General features: G+C 45.5%; 2 protein-coding genes across 3 annotated transcripts; one reads left to right on the forward strand and one right to left on the reverse strand.

Annotated features, from left to right (window-relative positions):
• Positions 1 to 3820: 3820 nt before the first annotated feature.
• POMT1 (protein O-mannosyltransferase 1) lies at positions 3821 to 17342 on the forward strand. Of its 2 annotated transcripts, none has more exons than XM_032200467.1 (21): positions 3821 to 3849; positions 4381 to 4501; positions 5160 to 5303; positions 5591 to 5697; positions 6302 to 6352; positions 6701 to 6847; positions 7752 to 7863; positions 8464 to 8529; positions 9105 to 9198; positions 9664 to 9819; positions 10425 to 10555; positions 10804 to 10899; positions 12261 to 12353; positions 13404 to 13500; positions 13592 to 13684; positions 14179 to 14299; positions 14659 to 14756; positions 15265 to 15378; positions 15892 to 16018; positions 16660 to 16837; positions 17067 to 17342. In XM_032200467.1, the coding sequence occupies exons 3-21, from the start codon at positions 5182 to 5184 to the stop codon at positions 17239 to 17241; spliced, it is 2178 nt and encodes a 725-aa protein (XP_032056358.1). In that variant the 5' UTR covers positions 3821 to 3849; positions 4381 to 4501; positions 5160 to 5181; the 3' UTR covers positions 17242 to 17342. The 2 variants fall into 2 exon arrangements, with proteins under 2 accessions (XP_032056358.1, XP_032056357.1); XM_032200466.1 differs by having other exon boundaries at positions 3845 to 3962; positions 4377 to 4501.
• A 1610-nt stretch (positions 17343 to 18952) lies between these two features.
• On the reverse strand, positions 18953 to 23759 carry UCK1 (uridine-cytidine kinase 1). The gene is made up of 7 exons (XM_032200464.1): positions 23643 to 23759; positions 23400 to 23559; positions 22406 to 22502; positions 22140 to 22282; positions 21943 to 22037; positions 20888 to 20936; positions 18953 to 20476 (listed from the first exon to the last, which is right to left on the reverse strand). Exons 1-7 carry the CDS (start codon positions 23757 to 23759, stop codon positions 20289 to 20291), a joined length of 849 nt encoding a protein of 282 aa, XP_032056355.1. The 3' UTR covers positions 18953 to 20288.
• Between the last annotated feature and the right edge of the window lie 117 nt (positions 23760 to 23876).

The raw sequence follows: 23876 nt of genomic DNA on the forward strand, positions 1-23876 counted from the left end.
TTGTAGTTGTGATGCTCTCTTATGCTCCCTACCTTGGCCGCTCTAATTCTTCGTGTCTCCTGAGACTTGTTCTATATTGAGCTCATCCCTTGGGGCTGCTCTCCTAAGCTTTGTTCTTCTCCCTCTTCCCTTGGTCGGTCTTTCTGTTCCTGTCATGGCCTCTTGTAAAATTTGCATAGAAACGCATTAGTAAGGGAGCCCCTCTGCAAGGCAGCCTTTTTAGCACACTTGGAACCTCCTTTTTTCGGTTGGAAGCGCATGGTTACAGAGCCAGTTTGGAATCATCCTTTTGATCTCCTTCCCCAGGTGAACAGCAAAGGGTTCTTTAGTTTTGATGTAATTGCATATAGCACATACACGGTGTCACAACCTTACACTTCCTCGCCAGTATTTGATGGTATATGAAAGGAGGGTCCCAGTGGGAGTGGGTTGGGTTTTTATTTCTTCGGTTATTTGGTTTTCGGTTTGTGTGCTGCGTGTGTGTGCGCGTGTGTATGTAGATTTTAGGATGGACTTGCAAGTTCCTGAAAGTGCTTGGAGTCCTTCAGCTGATCGTAGTCTTAAGTATCAGCTACTTTCAGCTAACCTGGTTTGTGTTGTTTAGCTCTTTCAAAATGTGAAGTAGGCTGGTCACTCTGAAATGATGGAAAGAAAACTTAATTTCCACAGTAGGTGATAGCTTGCTAACTGGTTGTGCCGTCAGCATCTGCTAGATGGCAGCAAGTCATTTGGTGGTTCCAAAGAAGATATTTTGAACAAAGAATGTATTTGGGAAGGGATCTGAAAGGTGTTCTTGTTTCTTTTCTTGTTGCTTTTTTCCCCCTTTCTTGGAAAGATCCTTCATAACTTTCTAGGGATGCATTTGAAGTTTTAAGCTAGGTATAAATAAGAATTTTATACAGTAGCTTTAAAAAGAGCTTAGAAACCTAAACTAACTTAGAAATAGTATGTTCCCTCTCCACAGGTGTCCCCGTTGACTGTGGCAGAGAACCTGAAGGGAAAGGGATAGGATGGTACTTTTAAGGAAAAGTAAGAGCTCTTTTTTTGTTCCTCATGTTTTATGGATTTTTAACTTCAGAGCAGTGTGTGCCAGAGTACCTCCCTAGAGTACAGGGTTTGAGATTAAGCGACAAATATTTCCTTAGCTTTCAAACATCTCCCAGACCTGCTTCCTCATCTGCTAGTCCTGCTCCCGACATTTTCCAAAGATTGCTCCACTAGTAAGTCATCCCACCCCCCTTTTTTATTTTCTTCCTTGGAATATCATGAACAACAGAGTTGTCTTTAATTCTTTTTTTTTTATTATCCTCCTGCCCAGCTGGCCCTAGCTAATATCAGCTCAGAATCTAACTGTAATGGCTAAAGAGACTTATCCAGGCTCCCTTCTTCTCATCTCTTTCCTACCCTAAACACACTACTTAAGCTTTACAAAGACACTAACCTCTTTCCTCCCACCTATATGACTTTAAAATGGTCAAATGTGTTGGAGAAACTGGGTTATTGATAGATGCAAGATATTGCAGTCCCTCTGGTGTAAATGCCATCAGAACTACGATACTTCCTGTTGAAAAAGGTCACCCTTCTTTCTAACTCCCCCCATCCTTCCCCCAACAGAATAAAACACTAGAATTTATTTATACGTATTTGATGTTGTAGGTCTAGGTGAAAAAGTAATTGTTTCACTGCTCTATTTATATATTATGTCTGAATTATTCTGTGCAGGAAAGGCCAAGAAATGCATGTGAGCTTCATTCCATTCCTCTCCTTTGCGTGACTGTCAGCTGCAGTTGGCAAGACGCTCTTTCACTTAATGGAGTTTTGTGTGTTGGAAAGCAGTTTTAGAGCCCAAATTTCTAAGGTGCAATATCCTTCTCTGGCATGTATTTTTGTTTAAAGCTAGCTTGAGGTTACTGCATTTTGCAGTGCTCTCAAGTCGCAAGGAAGGTCTCTGATCCTCAACATGCAGAAATGCCAGGGGTGCTGGTGCACTGATTAAAAGGTCAGCTTGGGGAAGAGGAGAATGGAGATGTACTGAATGTTGAGATGGTTTATAGGGGGATACTTCTGCTTGCCGTCTATATTGCTGAAGGGTAGGGTCCTGATGATTTATTCCTTTGCGAGTTGCTTTTGCTTTTACTGGAAATCTGGTACTAAATTGCAGGCTCCTGCTGGAAAGGTGCAGTGTGCAGTGGGAGGGAGAGGTGGGATCCATATTTCAGCAAAAATGGGTGAGGCAGAAATATTCAGAGACTGACTTTGCTGCTTTTTGTGCAGATGAAGGCCTGAAGCACGTGCGTAACCAGCTCTGTATGCAGTGATTCACGGCCTAGCAGCTGCGTTCAGTGCTGCTTTCCTCTCAGCTCAGCCTGCTTTTGGCTCTTGAGAGAGAAAAAAAAAAAAAAGGTTAGGGGAAAAAAGCAAATGACAGGTGGAAGCAGCACAGTCACCAGTGAAACAGGTATTGTTGATCTCTCATAATTCACTCCTGGCTCTGCCAGGTGACAGCTCTACAGTCAGTAGTCAGTCCCTCTGAATGTGTTTGCAGCCCATTGAACTCCACATGTGTTCGTGCTCATGCAGAGAGGCACTCCATTTAACAGTTTCCTTGCAAGAATGCTGCAAAGCTACAAGCTGCCCTGTGGTTCCTGTGTATTTATAGATATATATGAAAAAACGAGCTTAGCATTTTTGCTATGTCTCACCTTCTGGCAGGCTACTATATTCACTTTGAAGCGAGCACCACTGCATGCGAAGGTCTTGTTCTGTTGCGTTTTGTTAACCTTCTGTTTTGCTTCTGGCTAGTTAAGCACAGGTTAATTCCTTGTAGCGTGGGTTATTTTCGATATACAGCAGCCTAGTTTCCTTACAAGAGAGATGCACTTGTAAGAATTACCTTACAACAGGCATTGGGATACTTGGTTGTGGCCCGGCAGTAGGAAACAAGAATTTTGCTGAAGCAGACTGCTGCCTGTGATGCGACAGCAGCAATCCACCGACATTTATTTGTTTTATTGTTGTTTTGATCCAAAGACCACCACATTTTCCTAGCGGCTGCGGGCACCCACTTGTGTTTGCTGTGTCCCCGCCAGCTCAGGAGGGCTGCGGCCGCCCCCGTGACCCTGGAATCACAGCAGCAGCAGCGAGGCGCTCCCCCCTTAGCATGTCTCAAGGCGTCGTCCTTAGCTGGAATCCTTCCTCTGGTTCTGTATAAATTGCATTTGTTGTTTCTCAAGGGGATATTGTACTCCTTACAGCTTTTAACCTCATGACCTGTATAGTAAATCTTTTTTGGCCTTTCCTCTCTTTGTCTTTTCATGTAGACCAGATATTTGAAAGGGCAGACGATGGATAATTGTGTAACGTGCAACCTGTTTATATTTTTTGGAAACTTTTACTTGGACCGGAACTCGAATCACGGCATCACCAGGCCAGTTGCGGCACACTCTTTATTGCCCTTTTTCCTCGTTTCAGTACCTATTGTTTCTCCTTTCAAATATGTGATTGTATTAGCTCTTTCCATATGAAAGAATTCTCCTTATTTAAATAAAAAAATTAAAAAAAAATAAAGCAGGTTATGCTTTTCTCAAATTCTTAAGGCCTTCCTCTCGTTCTTTTAGTTAAAGGTTTTAAGGCAAACGGGGTTATTTTTAAGATTTTTGAAGAAAACTACGTAGCCCTGCCAGGACCCAGCGCCGTGTCCCGGCGTGCTTGTACCCTGCCAGGACCCAGCGAAGAGCCGCCATGACAGCGCGGTCCCTTCCCCGTGGGCAGGCGTTGCCATGGCAACGCGCCCGGCCGCCTTCCTGCTGCGTCTGACGTCACATCCGGCGGCGCGGCACCGCCCCTTAGGTGCGGAGGAGGGGGCGGGTGAGGGGGGCGTCGTCTTCTCGGGCCCGGCTCCCGGTGCCGCCGCCGCCTCCCCTTGGGGCTGGGGGCCGGGCTCCTGCTGCCCCCACAGCTCCGTAAGGCTCGGGGGGGCTGGGGGCGAGGCCTGGTGAGGGCAGTGGCCCCGCTCCCCACGGCTCGAGGCTGGGTCCCGTTGGCCCCATAGAGCTCAAGGGCTGCGTGTGGGGGGGGTCAGGGGTCCCGTTCACTCAAGGGGGGGGGGGCGAGGCCTGGGGCCCGCTGCCCCCCTCAGTCACAGGGCAGCGCCCCTCACAGGGCTGCGGGAGGTGCAGGGGCCTGGTGGGGACGGTGCTGTGCTCCTGCGGGGAGCGGGGAACTGGCCCAGAGCAGGGGCGTCCCCATCAGGGAGTCTTTGGGGTGCCAGCGCCTGCCCTTGGCCAGGGGCGGGCAGGGGGAGAGCCCAGCTTGGCAGGGGGCTTCTCACCGCTCCCCAGGGCGATGCAGAGCTGACCAGCGCTTGTGTTTTGTAGGCAGCGAGGAACCAGGACAGTGGCACCGCATCTGGTGGTGGCGATGTGCTCACGTCCTGCTTTGTTGGCCCCCCCACCAAAGCCATACAGAAGGATTCATTCCAGTAACGTGCAGTGACGGTGAGGTGAGGACGTGCAGCACTGCTTCCTTACAGTTCCTGACAGTATTCCTCGCTTCCAGCAGTTCTGCCCGTACAACAGTTCCCTCCTGCGCCCTGCAGCACTCCCCCACTAGGCTGTGCTACACTCCTGCAGCACCCTTGCAGGTAGCCTGCTTTTTTAGCTAGAGGATGTTTGTGGGCTCTACTCCCCACCCACCAAGCAAATACACTCAATTTGTAAAGAAGTAACCATTTTTTTTCTTTTTAAAGTTACCCAAGCAGTCTGGTGTGTGAGCATGTGGCTTGCCTCTCAGTAACATCAGTGGGCATGAAGTTTTGCCTAGCACAAACAGTAGAGTATAGGTTTGAGTTAATCTCTTGTGTTTCTGCAGAAGCAATGTAGGAATACACAAAATTTCCAGCTTACTGTTGATGACAGAAAACTATATGAATGTAGAAGTAGGGCAAGTGAAAAGTTAGGTGTATGTGGGCAGACAGTAGTTTAGTAACTTTGTTTTCAAAGTTGCTACTGTAGATATAGCAGAAAACACATAATTGTGAAAAAAAAGAACTTCAGAAGATCAGTTGCCATGAGCTGCTAGTAGCAGAGTTGTGCATGCTGGTTGTCAACCAGGTTTTGAGCCAAATGGTGACTGCTGTGCTTCTCTGCTTGTCCTTGAAGGTTTGGACAGACCTTTGACAGGATGTTGGGATTTCTGAAGAACCCAGTTGTGGTTACGGCGGAGATAAATGTGAACCTTGTGGTGCTGACTGTGATGGGGTTAATAAGCCGTCTCTGGGGGCTTTCCTATCCCCGTGCTGTGGTGTGAGTAAAACAGTCTGCTTCCTACTTGACCAACGCAACTTTTTTAACTATTTGTGAGTAAGAATGCAGGAGTGGCAGAGCAGAGCTGATCTGTCAGTCCCTGTGTGTAAAGTGATAATGTCTCCCTAATAGAAACCCCTGAGGGGAAGGTAAGGGGGCCAAAGCTATGGTGCTTCCTTATATTCTTAGCCTTCTGCCAGTGGATCAGTGTTTTCTGCCCTAATCTCTCTGTAACCAGCAGGATACTTCTAGTTGGACTTAATGTGTTTCTGTCTCTTGTGTTCCAGTTTTGATGAAGTTTATTATGGCCAATTTGTTTCCCTCTACATGAAGAGAATCTTCTTCGTCGATGACAGCGGCCCACCTTTTGGCCATATGCTGCTGGCTTTGGGAGGTAGGGCGCCTTCTGAAACTGAGAACTCTCTAGTGCCTGCTGCTCTGGTAGGGAGAAGTGCTGGTTAGAAATGAGGTATCAGATCCTCTCACTGGGGAAAAAGCACAGGGCAGCTGAGAGATCCTGAAGCAGAGAGAATTAGGATTTCACTTACTTAGTATTGTCACAGGGCTATTGCATGAGGACTAGGGAAGTGATGGAGCCATGTATCCATTACCTCACTGCTATCCAGTCCTTTGGATAAAGAGGAAAGTAAGATGAGAATTGCTAGTGACCAGAAAGAGTAGAAAACAAGCAGAGTTTCAGGCCTGAGTTCCTTTCTGTAGCTGAGATATGCACAACATAAGAGTGTCTGTATGGGAAGGAGGGATTAAATATATATATATCACTGTGTCAGTGAGAATTTGTCGTTCCCTGTTTATGTTTCTCATGCTATTCTTCATCAAGCTCTGCTGCAGGCAAAACAGTACAAAAGAGGATCCTTTTGGATCTTCTTTTGGGGCTTTTATGACCAGTGTTTAAGAAATGGTTCCAGAACTAGTTTAGCACTCATTTTTATACTTGTTTGGACACTGAAAATTCTGAATTGTTGCTTATGTTGCAGGTTACCTAGGAGGATTTGATGGAAACTTCTTATGGAACAGGATTGGAGCTGGTAAGAACTGATCTTCACTGCCTAATTCTTTTGGGGAAGAAAGCAGTATTTCAGCGGCTGGCAGACTACTTTTGCCTGAGTAGTGGAAATAATAATTTATGTGATTCCTTCAGTTACTCTTAAAGTAGTGTTATGCTGGTTTCTAGCAGAAGTTTAAGACATTATGATTCTATAGCACACACTTTTAAAATCAGTTTAAATAGTTTAAGCAGTACAAGCCTGTCAATAATGTACTAAAAGTAGAAATTAAATTCAACTTGTTTAATGTAGTTATAGTCGTAAGGAGTTCTGTACTGATCAGGCTTCTCTGCAATTAATATCTTCCAAATCTGCTATCTCTGATTTCAGAATATAGCATGAACGTTCCCGTTTGGTCCTTGCGACTCCTGCCGGCGCTGGCTGGTGCTCTCTGTATCCCTTTAGCATACCAGATCTTGGTAGAACTGCAGTTCTCCCACTGTGCCGCGCTTGGAGGTGCTCTGCTGATTCTCTTAGGTAAGTTTATTCCCTGGAACCCCGTTCTTCATACAGGGGGAGAACGGTCCCGACCTGTGTCAGTCTCTGCTGTGCCTCTCTCATCCTTAGAGCTCTGTGGCTGCCATTCTGGGCTGAGACTTTCTACAAGATACTGTTAGTTCCCTTCATTATTGAGCAAAGTGTGCAGCCTTAACAGCCTTGCAGAACCCACATTTCTTGCATCCAAGGAGTCCTGTACTCTGATCCTTAGAGGTTTACTGGTTTATAACAGCAGGATGACCTCACTTACAGTTGGAGCTCATCAAATTTCTTCGTCTCCAAACTGCTTGTGGCCTTTGCACCGTCATTTGACACTGTTCTGGTATCTGTGTATCTTGGTTGTTGTTTTTTTTTTTTTTTCTGAGATTTTGCTGGAAGATGCCTGAAAGGGAAAGAGCCTTTCATCAGCCCTTTAGTGCTCTGGAGGAACTAGGAGAGACTAGGAGAGCTAACTGCTGCTCTGGTTCTGGTTTGGGGAATCCTGCACAAAGCAGTTCCTTGCAGCTCCTTTTCTTAAAGATTTGTCATCATGCCTGCTTGGGTCGCTGCCTCAACTCTTGCTGCCATGAGAAGCACGTGTCTGGATCTCCCAGCATTGATTTTCTTTGCCTTTGTAGGCAAGCACAGCAGCTTTATCTGCCTCTTGACAGACTCTGCTACTTGTCCATCACTTTGTCTTTGGAGACAGTTATTGGCCATGTACTTTGTTCCTGCTGGAAGGTTTTTATTGTTTTAACCCAACACCTCCCTGTTATTGCCAGTAGAATTGCATATAAATTGGCTGTCCTTGAAGGGGCAGGCCCAAGCATAATGATGTTATTGTCCGACCTGGCACTTGCCTACAGATAAGTTTCTCTACTTTTGTCTGTCTCTTTTCCAACAGAGAACTCTTTGATCACTCAGTCAAGGTTCATGCTCCTGGAATCCATACTGATTTTTTTTATCCTACTTGCGGTTTTGTCCTACCTGAAGTTCTACAACTTGCAAAGGCACAGGTAAAGCTGGATTGCCTCCCATCGTTCTGGATAATCCTGTGGTGACTCCTTGTTACAGACTGTAACAGTTTTAACTGGTAGCAAGGTTGTCATTTTGTTATAAAAAATGAAATCGCCTGGGAGTGCTCCTTTGCCCACCCAGATCTTACATTGTAAAGTTTCCTTCTACCCACAGAAACACTGAGGATAATAGGCTATTTATGCTCCTTTGTTACTAATTACAGGCACTGAATCTAGAGATCCTTGTCTCTTCTTGTGATTTCACACATTCTCTGATCCTTGAAGAGGTTAAACTAAAGTAATCTTTAGTGAAATAAAATCTTCTGTAAGCAGAGGCCAGCAAGTGACTTAATGCATTTCTTTTATTTTTAGTATCAGAAGGCAGGTAGTGTTCAGTGTTGCTTTTCAAAATAAAGAGAGGTACATTTGAAAACATCCTGTAGGGCAGGGCTGAGAGTTTGTGGCTTGGGAGGTTCAGAATGAGATACCTCAGAGTAAGGAATAGAGGAGCTTTTTACAAGTCAAATTACCTAAATTCAGGATCCTAAGAATGTGCCCAGATGCTGCCTTAACATTGTTTTCTTTGTTCTTTTATTTAAGTTCCTTCTCTGCAAGTTGGTGGGTTTGGCTTCTGTTGACTGGAGTGGCTTGTTCTTGTGCAGTTGGGTAAGTGATGGCATGTCTGTCTGTCCTGCCTGCTTTCCTGCCTCCTATCTGAGGTATTGGTGGGGCTTCAGATTTTCAAGATTCTTTCATGGTGCTTTTCTGAGTGGACCTCTTTGTGACTTTTTACGAGTTAGACTGTTTCTATAGAGAGGATGTCAATTCACAGTGAGCAATACTGGGCATAAGGAAGTTCAGGAAAGAGCAAAATATGTTTCTTGGAGATAGCTTTATGTTTCAAGTTAGCATCAGCATTTCACCTCTCCCTCATTGTTACCTGAAGCTTCAGTAAGTCAGAATTTATAGACTCTGTGCTTTGTGATCTGCCACCTTGTTATCAAGAGGTTTCTCTGTCACTGCAGTTATTTAATGCAATGAGCAAATAAATGACATCATCTGGTGTTAAAGCCTTGAAGCTTATTTATGTTGTTGTACCACACTTATCTTGAATCTAAGCCTTTGGACTTAAATGCATCCGTTCCAAGAGAAAGTTTGAATGTTTACATCATGCGTTAAGTAATAATAGTAAATCTGTGTAGTTTTTAACCCTGTTCAGTTTTTATGTGTTCTCGTTTCAGAGTGAAATATATGGGCCTGTTTACCTACATGCTGCTCTTGGCCATTGCAGGACTCCACTTCTGGCAAATGTTAGGAAACCAGAACTTGTCAAACGTAGGTGGTGCAACATGCAAATTATATTGTGTGTAACTTTTCAGAACAGGAGCCAGCTGGATGCCCTGCAAGCCCTCAGATAACGATGCTCTCTGTAGCTGTTTTTTGCGCTAATGTTCTTTGTCATGGCCTGCAAACCCTCATGCCATAAAACAGTTCTCCAGCTCAGTTGCTGGGGAAGATGGAGTTAAGTTTAAGAAAAACATGCATATATGACTGGCTTTTCTGCTTTTATCCACCTCTTGGTGATTTTTCACTCAAAACCTGTAGTGTTTCACAGACCTCCTGCTGGCTCCAGTTCAAATCCTCAGCTGAAGTTATCCAGCTGTCCTCAGAGTTACAGCTGAAGGAGGGTGGTTAGGGAAACTTAAAAAAAGGCAAACAAAACAAGCTAAATGCACTGGGATTTTTAGGATTTTTAATATGTGGAGCATGAAACTAGTGAGTTCTCTGTGTTCTTTTTAGGTTTCTTTACTGTGCCATTTTCTAGCTAGGGGACTGGCCCTCATCATCATCCCCATGGCAATGTACCTGTCCTTCTTCTATGTTCACTTGACTTTGCTGTATCGCTCTGGGCCTCATGACCAGATTATGACAAGTGCTTTCCAAGCCAGCTTAGAGGTAAATGAACCGTGGTCGTGAAACTAATTTTTAGGGGAGATGGGAGGATGATCTGTCTTGTGTTCACATTTAGAAGAAAGGTCTGCATTCTTGTTCCTGTAATCCTGCACATTTATTCCTTTTATGTCATTTTACTGCTGGTCTAGTACTTGCTTTAAGTTGAAGCAATGAGGACTGAAATCCTAATAGCAGATGAAAGCTTTTCCCAGTGAACCAAGAGCAATATGTCCAGTCTTCTGCTGTAGGTTTGTCCTTTCCTACAGGAAACTCCACAGAAGTAGATACAGTGCTGAACTCTTAAGTGATGACTTTATAAACTAAAGGAGGATTGTATGATTTTGAGTAGAATAGTGTTTAGTCTGTCTCTTAAAATAGTATGGCTTTAGGGATATTTCCAAAGACCCTGTAGGGGTTACTTGCTTTGATGTGTTTGCTTTCTGGTGAGTATGGTGCTTCAAGAATTAATTTTCCTAGATAACACCAGATGAGAAGGCATTATACTAAGATACAACTATGTTAAAGTAAAAAGTGACTCTTAATAGAATTTATACAGCCTCTGGGTTGTTTCTGCTTCTTTCAACTTACCCTTTCATTATGCTTCTCAGGGTGGGCTGGCTCGAATCACTCAGGGTCAGCCCTTAGAGGTGGCCTATGGCTCTCAGATCACTCTCCGGAATGTGTTTGGCAAGCCCATGCAGTGTTGGCTCCATTCTCACACGAATACTTATCCCATCAGGTGAGAAATGTGGTTGGTTCTGTACTGTTAGGGTGAAAGTATGGTTCTTCATCTGACAGTGCAGGTATCTCAGTTTGGGTCCTGCAAATGGCTTCCTTAAAACTTCAGAGAACACTGGAAATGCACAGATTCTCTGTGCTGTGTAGGAGTGGAACCAGTGATCTGGTGCTGGTTTGTGTTGCAGTGACTGTTGAGCACAGAAACGTACTGTTACACACGTGTGTTTTTTTAAAAAATCTCCTGTAAAGGTATGAGAATGGCCGAGGCAGTTCCCATCAACAGCAGGTGACTTGCTATCCCTTCAAGGATGTGAACAACTGGTGGATTGTCAAAGATCCTGGAATGTGAGTATGCAAAATATTTAAATGCCAAGCTGCTGTAAGCATAGCTTCAATGCACTTCCAAAACCTAAATAGGGCACAGGTTGGACTGGACGTTAGTATTCTCTGCGTATGGATTTACAGGCCATTTGTGATCATGAACAAGTAATTTCAGCTGCAGAGTTGGTAAGGGTGCCTATTTGCACAGTTCTCAGTAAATTAGAAGCATTATTGAGCACTCAGAAATTCTGTCTGAACTGCATCTGCCAGAACATGGGCTGTGCTTTGCACGAGGGGAACTTTAAAGAGTCATGAGGCTGATGGAACTCTTTAGGTGCTTTGCATGAAAGTGAAGTTCGGCTTTTTGAAGTGTGGGAGCCATGGCAGTAGAGTGTTTTGATGAATTTCATCAAACTTGAATGGGTCTCAGAAGACAAGAGAAATCACTTTTGCAGATTCAGTATTCCTTTGTAGTGAAAGTGTGAGATAAGCTGTAGAGTCTGCCACATCAGGAGAGATTCCAAGTGGGTGTCTGTGCCTGAGAGAGCTTGGTTTGTGCTAAAGTGTTTTGGCATTGTAACTGTCAGCGAGGAGCAGGACTCTTTGTTCTTGCAGTTCTGCCAGTAAAAGCCCTTGTGTGATATCATTTTATACTGATGAAAAAGTTGCTTTTGTAGGTTTCTTATGAGAAACTGTGTAAACAGTCCCACCAAAAGGGCTGTGTGCCATTATAAATCATACCCACACTGGGGAAGTTTGTCCATAGTGCAAACCTTTCATGTGGGGACTCTCCAAGACTCCTTGTGAGATCCACAGAAACCCAGTATCTTCTTAGCTTCAAACTCTGGACTCCCATGAACCTTGGAGGATGCGAAGTTCTTCTATAGAACAACAAAGTGTAGGCAGCAGTTAGGTGAACTGCAGTGTTCCCCCTTGACAAAACATGCACTAGCCCTGTCCAGAAGCAAGATGAGAGCTTGGTCTCCGTGGTGGAAATGGTAGTCATTGATCTGTCTTGTGATCCTGCCAAAAGTGCCGTCAGCTGTAGTAAGAACACCTGTCAGACCTCACTGAGGCCACCAAACAGCTGTTGGGTGGGAATAATCTGAAGTTGCTCCTGACTGACCTAGATTCAGACCACTGACAGAATGGCTGGGGTGTCGGTATCCCAGCACTGATCCCCTGAGTCATTCTGCCCTTAACTTGCCTTTGCCACGTTGAGCTTTCTTTCCATTCTGGTACAATCTACAAATTGTCTGGATTTCCCACCTTGCTGCCTGAATGTCAGTCCCTATCTGCAGCATCTTGACCTAACGGTTTGTTCATGACAAGGTTGCATTATTTAGAAGAACGTGACCACTTCCTCTTATGTGTCACTCCACCAGGCAGCAGCTGGTGGTGAGTAACCCACCCCGTCCTGTCCGGCACGGGCACATCGTGCAGCTGGTCCACGGCATCACGACTCGGTACCTCAACACGTGAGTCCTTCCCTTATCCTTTGCTCTTCCAAAACCTGTGGCTTATTCTGCTTTATTGTGTCTCAGAATAACTGCTCAGGGGTGAAGTACAGTGACACTTGCATTCAGATATGCTGCACACACCCTTGTTATTTATGGATTCTGAAAATGGTGGGGCTAGGAAGGTCCTCGGTTAGCTAGACAAGCAATCCTTTGGCCCCAGGGAAACAATGCCCTGTGCTTTATTTATTTTTCTGCAGTTAATTTGACAACTGGATTGTCAAGTCAATTGTGTGTGTCACTGAACACACCCTGTTCAGCGCCTGCTTGCTGTTTCTGGTCTTCTGTACTGGTGGCCTTTAGAAGGGCTAATGGTGGATTCAGTCTCGTTGACAATTTGTGATAATTCTCAGATTTCTAAATACAGAGTGCCCTGGGGGAGCCATCATCCCTCCTCCTTCACTGCCTCCTCTCCAAAATAGGCAGTATTTTGGGTGACTTAACGCAAAGTCATGTAATGTCTCCACTGACTTTGGTGGCATACACCTGCACATAGGGTGCACTCTGAAAGTCAGGAGGATGTGTATGTGCAGGAATTCATTGTGCAGTGGCTCATTGGCACAGATTCTTGGCTGTTTTGCAGAGGCTGCAGCATGAAATGGTGCCCTGACTGCTGCCCAGAGGGAGTCAGCCTGTACTTGAATATCATGCACACCAGGAAGGGGGGCATCCTGAGCTTGGGCTTTTGCTATGCCCCTTCCAAACCTAGTCTGTTCATTTTTGGAAACCCAAGTGAACAGCATCTCTGTTTGTCACAATCGGTGCTTGTTCTTCAGCCCAGGATGGCAGTTGTCTGCATTGGCTTCCTCTGTGCCTGCTGCTGGCAGCTCTCAGCAGCAGGGAGTGTTCTCCTTCCGCGTAAACAGTGCAGTCTGTATGAATGGCTCACTTGGGTTATTTGCTTTACTACTGAATCTGCTCTAAGCCAATCCAAGACCTTTATGGGTTAATTTATTTTTAACAGATTTGGAAAATAGTACTGGAGGAATGTTGATTTTTCTTGTCTTACAGGCATGATGTTGCTGCCCCTCTTAGCCCCCACTCCCAAGAAGTTTCCTGCTATATTGATTATAACGTCTCCATGCCAGCACAGAACCTCTGGAGAGTGGTGAGTAGTCAAAGGGAAGGGAGGAGCTCATCGTTCTCCAGCAGAAACAGCTGAGACAAAATACTAATCAGAAGTAATCTCACTGTTGTAGGAAATCGTAAATCGGGAGTCTGACACAGATGTGTGGAAGACAATTCTGTCAGAAGTGAGGTTTGTTCATGTTAACACCTCTGCAGTGCTAAAGGTAAGTGGATTTATATTTATTTGCCTACAGCTTTTCCTCCATGCAATTCCTAATCTCATAAACTACTGATCTCACTCCTCCAAAATGCCTAAACCACATAAAACAAAGAAAACAATAAACTTGCTCAGTATGGTAAAAGGGCAGCATGTGTTTCAGGTGAGTGTACTCATGGCTTCATTCTTTCACAGCATGCAGAGCTGTCCTGCTTCTGAGAAGGCTGTGACCATTGTGTACAACTGAGCCTTAAATATTGCCTCAGAAATTGAGGCTGAGTCCGTGTAGTACGTGACAGCAGATGGAACAGTGAAGAATCTCTTCTCAAAGCTTGCCAGAATCACTGACTTTATGGCTGTAGCATTTGTTCAAACGGTATTGCATGGTGACTCTTCACATATTTCCTAGCTGTGATCAGCTGCTCAGTCAGGGCCTAGGAACTTCCAGCCTGAGGTTCAGATTGGCAGGACTGTAAGTTTAAAATCATCTTTCACTTTCAGCTCAGTGGAGCATCTTTACCTGAGTGGGGATACCGGCAGCTAGAGGTGGTTGGAGAGAAGCTGTCCAAAGGCTACCACCAGAGCATGGTGTGGAACGTGGAAGAGCACAGATATGGGAAAAGTACGTCTCAGCCGTGTTCTCTAAGCTAATTTCTGTGACTAAGGCTAGGGCTTCCTGCAGTGGGGCGTTGGCGGAAGGACTCAGTCTGGTGGAATTACCTTGGAGACAGAGCGGGGATGTTCCCAGGATCACTGACATGGGGATGTCCACACTCAGACACAGTAGTGGGTCTAGACAGCCCTTCAGTGGGCTTTGATTATACCCCGATGTCAGAATCCTTACAAGTCTCTTCAGAGAGCTCCCCCAAATGTAGTGCTGAAATCCTGGAGTGTGAGGAGCTAAGGGTATATCACATGGGTGTTCCCCTTTCTCGGTTTCTAGCTGTTATGTTATTTCTGAGACATAGTGTTTTCTTCCAGGCCAAGAGCAAAAAGAGAGGGAAGTGGAACTCCACTCTCCCACACAGATGGACATAAGTAAAAACCTCAGCTTCATGGCAAAGTTCACAGAATTACAGGTGAACTTCTATTCCCTTCATCCTTTCTTCTGCTGTAGTAACCAAAGCATTTCTGCAGACTCTGAACCTGAGAATTCCTTGGTTCTGCCTTGCTGATAGAGTAGTTTGGCTTCCTCACCAGAAAAAAATAAATAAATTATGAATGCACTTGGGCATTAGATGACAGCACAACTGTCATTACTGTTAGAACTGTGTAAAAAAAAAAAAAAAAAGGGGAGGAGGAGCAGTTGGGCATGCTAAGTTCTCTGCAGCTGAACTGCAGCATTGTGTTGTGTAAGGTCAGTAGTCTCAATGCCCCTTACTAACATTTCAGAAATTCACTAAGAAAAGTTCATTATATAAGAACAAATAAAACAGTTTTATGGATAAATATCCAGTAAGAAATATGAAAAATAATTCTCCAATCTCAGGTTAGGAACTTACCATCTTAAATCTGAAGTTGTTCATCTATGCCTGCTGTCTAGGTCATCGTTCTAATTCCGAAAGCCTTCTGTTTACTTTTTGCTAGTGGAAGATACTCACACTGAAAAATGAAGACACGGAGCATAAGTACAGCTCCTCTGCTCTTGACTGGATCACAATGGATACAAATATTGCCTACTGGCTACACCCGACCTCTGGTGTAAGTACAAGAGGTGGGAGAAAATGTGAACCTGGTGAAGGAAGCAGACTTCAGTTCATGTATGAGTGCGAGCAGGGTTGCAGTTCCAGCCAAGGAGGTGATACTGTGCCAAGAATTTTTAACGTTTCAAAGCAAACATTCTTTTTCTGAGGGGTGGGAACGTGTTTTTTGTTTGTTTGTCTTGTGATACAACTATGACTGTGATTTATTTTAATTAAACCATGTCATCTTGCACTTTTTTAAAAAAGGAAAACTGCACTTTAATAGTTTTCATTACTAATTCCATTTAGAAGATGATTTCATCTCCAGTAGTATATTTTAACTGCTGTACTTCACAAAAGAGTCTTAAAGCAGCAAAGTTTATCTGCTTGCTTCATTCCAGGAAAGATCAGACTACTAGCCAGGCACAAGCTGAAGTTTAATTTAGCAAGTATGTGTAGGTAATATCTGAACTTACCTAAAAGAACTGCAGCATATTCCTTCTTCTGGCTTAGACCATCTTCTATCCAACAGGCCCAGATCCATCTCCTTGGGAACGTTCTCACCTGGGCTTCAGCTAACGTTGCTGCTGTGATCTATGTGTGTCTGTCCCTGTGGTACTTGGTACGACGAAGGAGAAAAATTTATGACATTCCTGAAGGTCTGACTCCACTGGGGGTGGCTTTTGATCTATTAAACTTTAACAGACCCAAAACCACATTTTTTTTTTCAACTATGTGCTTGGCAATTACCTTTTCCTGCCCTTTAACTCTGACATTTTTATTTGGGACACACAAAAGTATAAAGCATCCCCTTTTTCCCCCTAAAGCCAGCATAGCATTTGAGTCATTCCCTGGACGTAAAAGAGCTCCAGGCATCAGATTTACTTTCTACTGAGATCTTTTGTGCCAGATATAAAAATAATAGAAATAAATATTGGCTGTATGGGGAGGGATTTATTTTAGATACGGTATTTCCAACGGAAGTTCCATCTCCTCCATGTGGCCAGGCAGTTTTATGCTGACCTTTCTGGCGGTATATTCTGTTGACATGCTGTGATTCTGCTTCATGTTGGCAGTACTCTGTCTTGATGGGTATGTCATAAGGGCACGGAGAAAGGATTGTAACCATTCCCTTCAGTTTAAGTGTGGTAAAGTTAAAGGTCATACTACCACAAACTATTAAAAAAAAAACAAGGCAAAAGAAAACACACTGTAAATGGATGGCCTTTTAGAAACTTTAATTTCCAGAGTCTGTGCTGTGAGATGATCCAAGTCAGAGATGTTCTCCTGTCTCCCACAGATGCATGGCAGCTGTGGGTATCAGCTGGGGAGATCTGTGTTGGAGGCTGGGCTGTGAACTACCTGCCCTTCTTCCTGATGGAGAAGACACTTTTCCTGTACCACTACTTGCCTGCCCTCACATTCCAGATTCTCCTGATTCCCATTGTATTACAGCATCTCAGCGATTATCTCTGCAGGTATTTTATTTGTACAGATAGACAAGTGACATGTCTTTTCTCCAGGGTTGGCACCTTGGCAAGCTGCTGCAGGAAAGCAGTGAGTTTTTGAGTTTTTTTGTGTGTGTTTTTTTTTTCCCCCCTTTCATTTTCCTTTAGAAAAGATAAGCCATATTTACATCTTCCTTTTGGATGGAGCATTCAGCTAGCATCGGTGTAACTTGACTGCTCTTTCCTTCTCTCGTCCCAGATCGCTGCTTCCCAAGACCATGTTCAGAGCACTGATCGTAGCCTGGTTCTCCTCAGTGTACCTCGTCTACAGCACATTCAGCCCTGTGACCTATGGGGAGCCCTCGCTGTCTGTTGCTGGACTCAAGGACTTGCGCTGGAAGGACAGCTGGAACATCCTTATCCGAAAACAGTAACACTCACAGTCTTGTTACAGGCAAAAGGAAACACACCTTTTATGCAAAACCAAGAATTTGCTGTTAGTATTGCAGGTTTTCTTTAAAGGCTGATCAAATAATTACTAGTAATCTGCATCTAATTGGGAAAAAAATCTTTTATTAAAGAATACTCTTACAGATAGTAAGAGTAGCTCCCCCTTTCCCCCATCCCTCTGTGTCTGAAGGGTGTGGATTTCAGTCAACAGCAAGTTATCAGTATCCCAGATCCTTTGCTGGGCAAAGTACATTGTAAGGGGTTTTCCTCTTTTCTGCAGGTATGGTGATGGTTTCTTGCTCTGTGTCTCACTTGGGGCCATTTTGTGTGTTTCCCACCACCTATACACTTTGGTCTGCAATTCATTGTTGCAACAGAAGTCCCTACAAACAGCCACTCCTCATCATACTGGGTACTTTCCTATTCTCTTTGTTACTCCTGGGTTTTTGCCAGCTCCAAAGTTCACATTTTTAACCATCAGTAATAGCTGCTACATTCTTCAGCACCATACCATGCCTGTATTCCTCTACAGCGTATTCTGTGCCCCCACTTTCAGTGCCTTTGCTCTCAGCTGCATGATGATACATTTCTCTACGCTAAGAACTAAGGTAAGATTGTAAATAGGTCATTTTGCAGAGGACGTGTTAATTTTCTCTATGTATAATCATGTGGCATAACCATAATTTTTATACTGTTAAGCAAAAGTAAGATAAATTGGGCATTAGAAAATTGCTGTTAAATCTAAACAAGCTAAAACAAGGTTCCAGGGCAAGCCACAAAGTCAGACAAAGCCAAATACATCCAGAGGCCTTGCAACCCTTTTATTAATGCCTATGGCCTGCTATTAGCAGCAGGGTATTAATTCTGAGCTACAGGGTTACACCTCAGATCTCACAGGGAGAACTCTGAGCAAGGTAAACTAATCATGCAGGAAACCTGCTCTAACGTGTACGTGTGTTCAGGGTGAAACGGTGCAGGTAACTCAGCCCACGCCCTAACTTGCAGCAGCAGGGGAATTCATAAAGGAGCAGAAGGTGCAAATTAAGGACTGGGGAGGCTTTTTATGGGGGATATGTAATAGCACTGGACATGCATTCACTGAGAGACAGTACTGTTGCCACAGTTGTTGGTTGTTTTTTTTCTTTTTTGGCTGCAGCAGCAGGCTCTTGCATTCGAGATCAAAGCTGACCAAGAACATCAGCCCTAGACAGACCAGGGTGCTTTTTACTGTAGAGTTACTGCCATAACAACTGCTGTTCAAGGCTGCCTTGATCTTGTCCCTGTGAAGAAGTTATGAGCAAACACCTGTCACTGGAAGTAAGATTTAGTGACTACTTAAAGCTGCAGTATCCCATGCTCTAACTGTCAGTTTGACCTAAACAGCACCCAGTAGCCATTAGGAAATAGCCTTCTCTTGAGCATTACATTTTTATAATGCTGAAGCGTGGTGCTCTCTAGCTAACCAACCTTTACTGACATCCAGCATTGACAACACCAGGACATGCTGACAGCAGTTCTTATTTTTTTTTTCTCTAAAGCTTCAGCCAATACTGAACTACAACAATCCTGAGTCAATGTGAGAAAGAACTGTTGAGTCTAAGAGCATCTCCAGAGGTGTTCCTTTTTATACCTGTCTGCTGGTGTAGTAGATGTAGCACAACAACACTTTTATATAGAATGGTTACTTCTGTTCACTGTTGATTCATTTCTTTATTAGCCAAAGTAACACATCCACAAACAAGACAGCCAGACTCTGGTTTAGAAAAAACTATAATCAAATATGAAAAAATTAGTTTTCCTAACATTTTCCCCTCAACCCATTCTTAAAATTACTCTACGTACAGATTCAAGAAGGTTACAACAAGGACATTTTCAATGGCCCACCTTTATTTCAGATTTTTTTTCCAGAAACTTTATATTGCTGCAGTATCACTTACTTGGGGTAAACTTCAGAAACTTGGCTGTCAGTGTTTACACTACCAGCTTCTTGTCTGGTTTATGTTGATGGTGGTGGTGGTGTTTTTTTTTTGTTTGTTTTGTTAGAAAACCAGAACATTTGTGAGTTTAGTCACCGTGACGGTAGAAACATGTCCAGCCAGCTGTTTGTGCCATCAGGAGGGTCTTGCAATTCACAGCTTTCCCCCTTGCCAATTTTACCACCCAGCTCTGGAAGCGGACGGATTCCGCCCAGCAGAATCTGCAACCAGCAGTACAGAAATGCCCCAAACGACACTAATACTGACAAGGCCGTTTCTGTTTCCATGAGCAACTCAATCCAGTTGGAGCTCATACATTCACTGACATTCAAGGGTACAAAAATTGAAACCTCTGCATACAGCGCAGCAAGGCTCAGGAGCTTATCCTGAAGGTATCACTTAGGAATGAGAATCACACCACCTCTCGGGCCTGTCCTCAGTGAGCTGTAAGTCTCCCTTTGTCCCAGACTGGCTCTGTTTTATCCTGGGAGAGAGATTACCCTACAGGTGACTTCCTCCCCCACATGTTACAAAGGAGGTTGGCCAGCAGGAGAGCAGTGCCAGAACTCAAGGTCCCAAGCAAGGTGGAGAAGAGTAAGGGCTGCACCTGCTTGTTTGAATTAAGAGGGTGTGATCTAGTCTGGGAAAAAGAGACTGTTTAGGCAGTTGATCTCCCTGCTAAGAACCAGCAGCATCAGGGAATGGGGGTATCTTGCTAAATACCTGGTAACATTCACCTTTCACGTGAGGCTTCAGCAACAGATTCCATTTTGAAAATTAAAAAGTAAAAAGGCAGGCAGAACCGCCTTCAGCCAGTTCATTGAGTAACAGAACAGATCAGACATCTCGGGGAGACAGGGGAGGGACTTTTGAGGGGAGAGGGGCAGTAGTCCAACTCCTTCCTCTTCTCTCCGCAAGAAGTTTTGCACCAGCAGCCCCAATGCTGCTGTGACAATTTAAAGGGCACTTCACCAACCGCTTTGTTGAAGTCTTTCTTTCCCAAAGTTGTCTTCAGTGCTGGTGTGGACCAGAGGCAAATCCTTTGGGCTGACTGGTTAGTGCGGACGGCTGCTGGACTCCAGGTGGGACCGCTTGCCAGCTGCCAGCACGGTGCTGCTCTCTGCTTGCTCAGGGAACGGGCGCTTGTAGGTCCGACCGTGGCCGTTCATTGCCCCTCGCTGCCACTTGCAGATGTCTCCGTTCAGGATGTCTTGAATGTGCTGCACGATGAGGTTTATGGCAACTGCAGAGAGGAATGGGAAATACAGGACAGGCGTAGGCTTTTTTGGCTGAACTATCTAGAAAATGTGGAGCATCCAGCCCCATCCAACTCAAGTTTTAACAACCAGCCCTTAAATGAAGGCATGCCGACCCTCTGCAGTGAGGTCAGAGCCCAGCAGGGACCAGCAATTCCAGCATCAGCTTTAGAACTGGTGTCCTGTTTTGCATCTCCAATTCCTTATCACTTGGTTCCAGCCCTCCATAGCCTGAGCAGCTGGTAATCCAGGGCAGGCTCTGAGCAGCTCTCTCCCCACCAGCAGAACACTGGATGCTTAAAAGCATGCAAACAAGGCAGGGGCGTGCCATGTGCTCTCGCCAGCCCCATACGTGGTCTCCCCAGAGAAATCAGGCAAAGAACTGGATTCCCTCTTACCCATGTTGTCAACTCCTCGGGGGATGATCACATCTGCATACTTCTTTGTCTGCAAAACAGCAAGGGTGATAGAGACCGTTACTGGGGAAAGGCAGGTTTATTCTAAGAAGAACTTGCTAAAACCAGAAATTGAGTGCAGAGATGGAGGTTTTATGCTCTGGTCTTGTAAGTTAAAGTTCTCTGTCAGTAATTTAGAAGTTATGCTGGGTACCATACAGCAGATTTAAGGCTGGGGCTTGATCTTTGTAGTTTTTAACCATGAAGAAGCAGTAGGCCAAGCGTGGAGGGTACTTGCTTTTACACTTCAGAAGAGTGTGCTGTCACATTGAGGCTGAAGTCTGTAAAGAGTTGGATCTAATCAGCATTTCACAAGCCATTGCTAAATCTCTGCTGCAAGCCAAAGGTACCCAGTGCACGTGTGAAATTCCTTCCTGCCTCTGATGGCATTTCATTGATTTTTACCATCCACGTGGCCCCTGCTTTTCAATTTTTTTCCTACTTACAAAAAGGCTGGTAAGTCCAGCATTCCTAATGAGTACTTCTACAAACCCCTGAGCTACTCTTTTCCATCTTATTTTATCTACATACAGGATTTTGTCCTCAAAGGGTTTTTACAAATCAATTTGGTTCTGTGAACACCTAAATTGGTTTTCAGCAGACTCTCAACAGGGAACAGTGGAGAAAATCAGAGGTGGACCATTATAGAGTTATAAAGTCTGCCTGCTACACCACACAATGCAAGATCCATCTCTTCTTTCTTTCTGCAAGACTTAAGAATAAACGCAGAGAGGGAGTTTTCCCAGTTGAAGGGCCCTATGCTACAATAGCTATTGCCGCGAGCAGTAATAAAACACGCAGAGGTGCCGGAGATTTCCGTGGTGCTTACAAGAAGGGACATAGATGAGGCAAAGGGCAAAGCACAGAACTCATTCATGAAATGCAAATATCAAAAGGTGTTGCAACTGCTGCTGCATCTACAGTGCAGCCAATCCCCAGGCGACCCCACTCCTTCTCTTCCCAGAAATCACAAATCAGGTTAGTGAGACATTCGGTACCGGTAAACAGAACTCCTCGAAGGCAGGTTTGACAAACGTGGTGTACTGGGTGAGGATCTGCTCAAGGTCCCTCCCCCGTTTCATATCTCGCAGAACTACAACAGAAAAATTAAAAAACAAACAAAACCACATGAGTTTTGCTACATGCACATGGAAGGATGAGGAACACCAGCAGAACACTGACAGCAGTGCAGCACCTCTGCGGGACAGCCTGACGTCAGAATCGGTGTCCACAAAGAGCCGGAGATGGAACATGTCCCGAATGTCTTGGTTGTAGAAAACCAGGATCCCCTCAAAGAGAACGACGTCAGCAGGATAAACCACAGTCGTCTCCGCCAGCCTGCCGTGACAGAAATACCCAGAGCACGCTGTTACGTGGGGCCTGCACCACACGGAGCACTCTGTCCCCGCTGTGCCTGGGGATACCAACACCAGCCAGAGAGTACACAGAACTGGCACCTACCTAGAATGGGTCACGAAGTCGTAGGTGGGTACCTCGACTGTCTTCCCCTCAACAATATTTTTCAGGGTTGTGTGCATCAAATCATTATCAAAAGCGTCTGCAAGAGGAAGGTTTGAAAGAGGAAGAAGTTCAGATGCAGCTACATCAAGTGCTCTGCTCAGATTTCCTAGTCCTGTAGGAAAAGCACGCTGTCCAGTCACACTAGGAAAAAAGGAACTCACGGCTTATTCTTCCCTACCAGCAGGGGTCTGACACCCCCACCCAAATTACAATCGTTATATTTGGTTTCAGAAATGAGGAAGAGAGAATTTGCTGTTCTTAAGGAACAACAATACAATTAGTTTAAAAATCCAAATGTAAAGTTGCTAATAGTGCAATTTTACTCAGTAATTGCATAATTTTGTGCACCTCTGTTAGCTGAAAATTGTTTACAAAACCTCAGACATTTGTAACACTTTTCCAGTGTTATCCACCCTCTTTGTAGCAGGCACTAAACTTCAGCCAAGGGCAGATCATCGTTTCACTTGCAATTAGCAGTGTGCCCCAGAGGAAGGAGAGCAGTTCTTTATGTGGACAAGAAATACCAGGAAAGAATTTGGGAGTCGCTGTGGTTTATTACAGAGCCTTTCCACAGCCACAAACGAGGCGATGAGCGCATCGAGCAGGCCTGGGTGCCCTCCACCTCCCTGACATCGCTCCCTGCACGGTGCAGTTACAGGGCAGGCGCTGCCTGCAGCAACCTCCGAGGTTTCATGAGACTGGCAGGGACACTGGAAACACAAACCAGCATTTTGGTGGGGAAAAGCCCTTTCTGTGCCCTCCCACCCCTCCAGCGCTCCTCACTGACCCCCACCCAGCTCTCGGCTCCCTTTGGGAACACCGATGCTCGGGGGCAGGCAGGAGGCAGCGGGGCTGCGGTTACAACACAACCCCGACCCCAAAACCCCCCCAGACCCACCCCAAAACCCACCCTGACCCCCACAACGGAGCTCACCGGGGTGGTCGAAGTTGTACTGCCCCTTCAGCGCCTTGGCCTTCTGCTCGGCGCTCAGCGCCTTGTAGAAGCGGTCCTGGCTGAGGATCACCACCTGCCGCTGCCGCTGCTCCACCTCGTTCTGCCCCAGCAGCTCCATGATCTTCTCGCACACTGTGGACTGAGACGGGCGGCTTGAGGCGGGGGGGGGGGGGGACTGAGGGGAGCCTCCATAACCCCCCCCCAACCTCCCCCAGCGCTCACCTTGCCGCTGGCGGTGCCGCCGCTGACGCCGATGAGGAACGGCCTCGGCTGCGGCCGCTCCGGCTCCGCGCTGCCAACACCGGGCCCCGAGCCGGGGCCGCCACCGGCGGACGCCATCACGGGGAGGGGGGGGGGGACACAAGGGAAGGGGGGGGGCACGGGGCGCGGGGCACGCCGGGAGATGTAGTCCGCGGAGGGTGTGTGGGGGGGGAACTGGGGGGGGGGAGGCGCAGG

This window comes from Aythya fuligula, chromosome 19, assembly GCF_009819795.1.
Source record: "Aythya fuligula isolate bAytFul2 chromosome 19, bAytFul2.pri, whole genome shotgun sequence".
NCBI classification, from domain to species: domain Eukaryota; kingdom Metazoa; phylum Chordata; class Aves; order Anseriformes; family Anatidae; genus Aythya; species Aythya fuligula.

Excerpts from the sequence above, each read along its gene's own strand:
- POMT1 (XM_032200467.1), top strand. The coding sequence starts at position 5,182 with ATGTTGGGATTTCTGAAGAACCCAGTTGTGGTTACGGCGGAGATAAAT. Across the intron at positions 12,354-13,403 it reads ACGACTCGGTACCTCAACAC|GCATGATGTTGCTGCCCCTC; the intron begins GTGAGTCCTTCC and ends CTTGTCTTACAG. Across the intron at positions 13,501-13,591 it reads CACAGAACCTCTGGAGAGTG|GAAATCGTAAATCGGGAGTC; the intron begins GTGAGTAGTCAA and ends TCACTGTTGTAG.
- UCK1 (XM_032200464.1), bottom strand. The coding sequence starts at position 23,759 with ATGGCGTCCGCCGGTGGCGGCCCCGGCTCGGGGCCCGGTGTTGGCAGC. Across the intron at positions 20,937-21,942 it reads TCGAGGAGTTCTGTTTACCG|ACAAAGAAGTATGCAGATGT; the intron begins GTACCGAATGTC and ends GCTGTTTTGCAG. Across the intron at positions 20,477-20,887 it reads CCGAGGAGTTGACAACATGG|TTGCCATAAACCTCATCGTG; the intron begins GTAAGAGGGAAT and ends TCCTCTCTGCAG.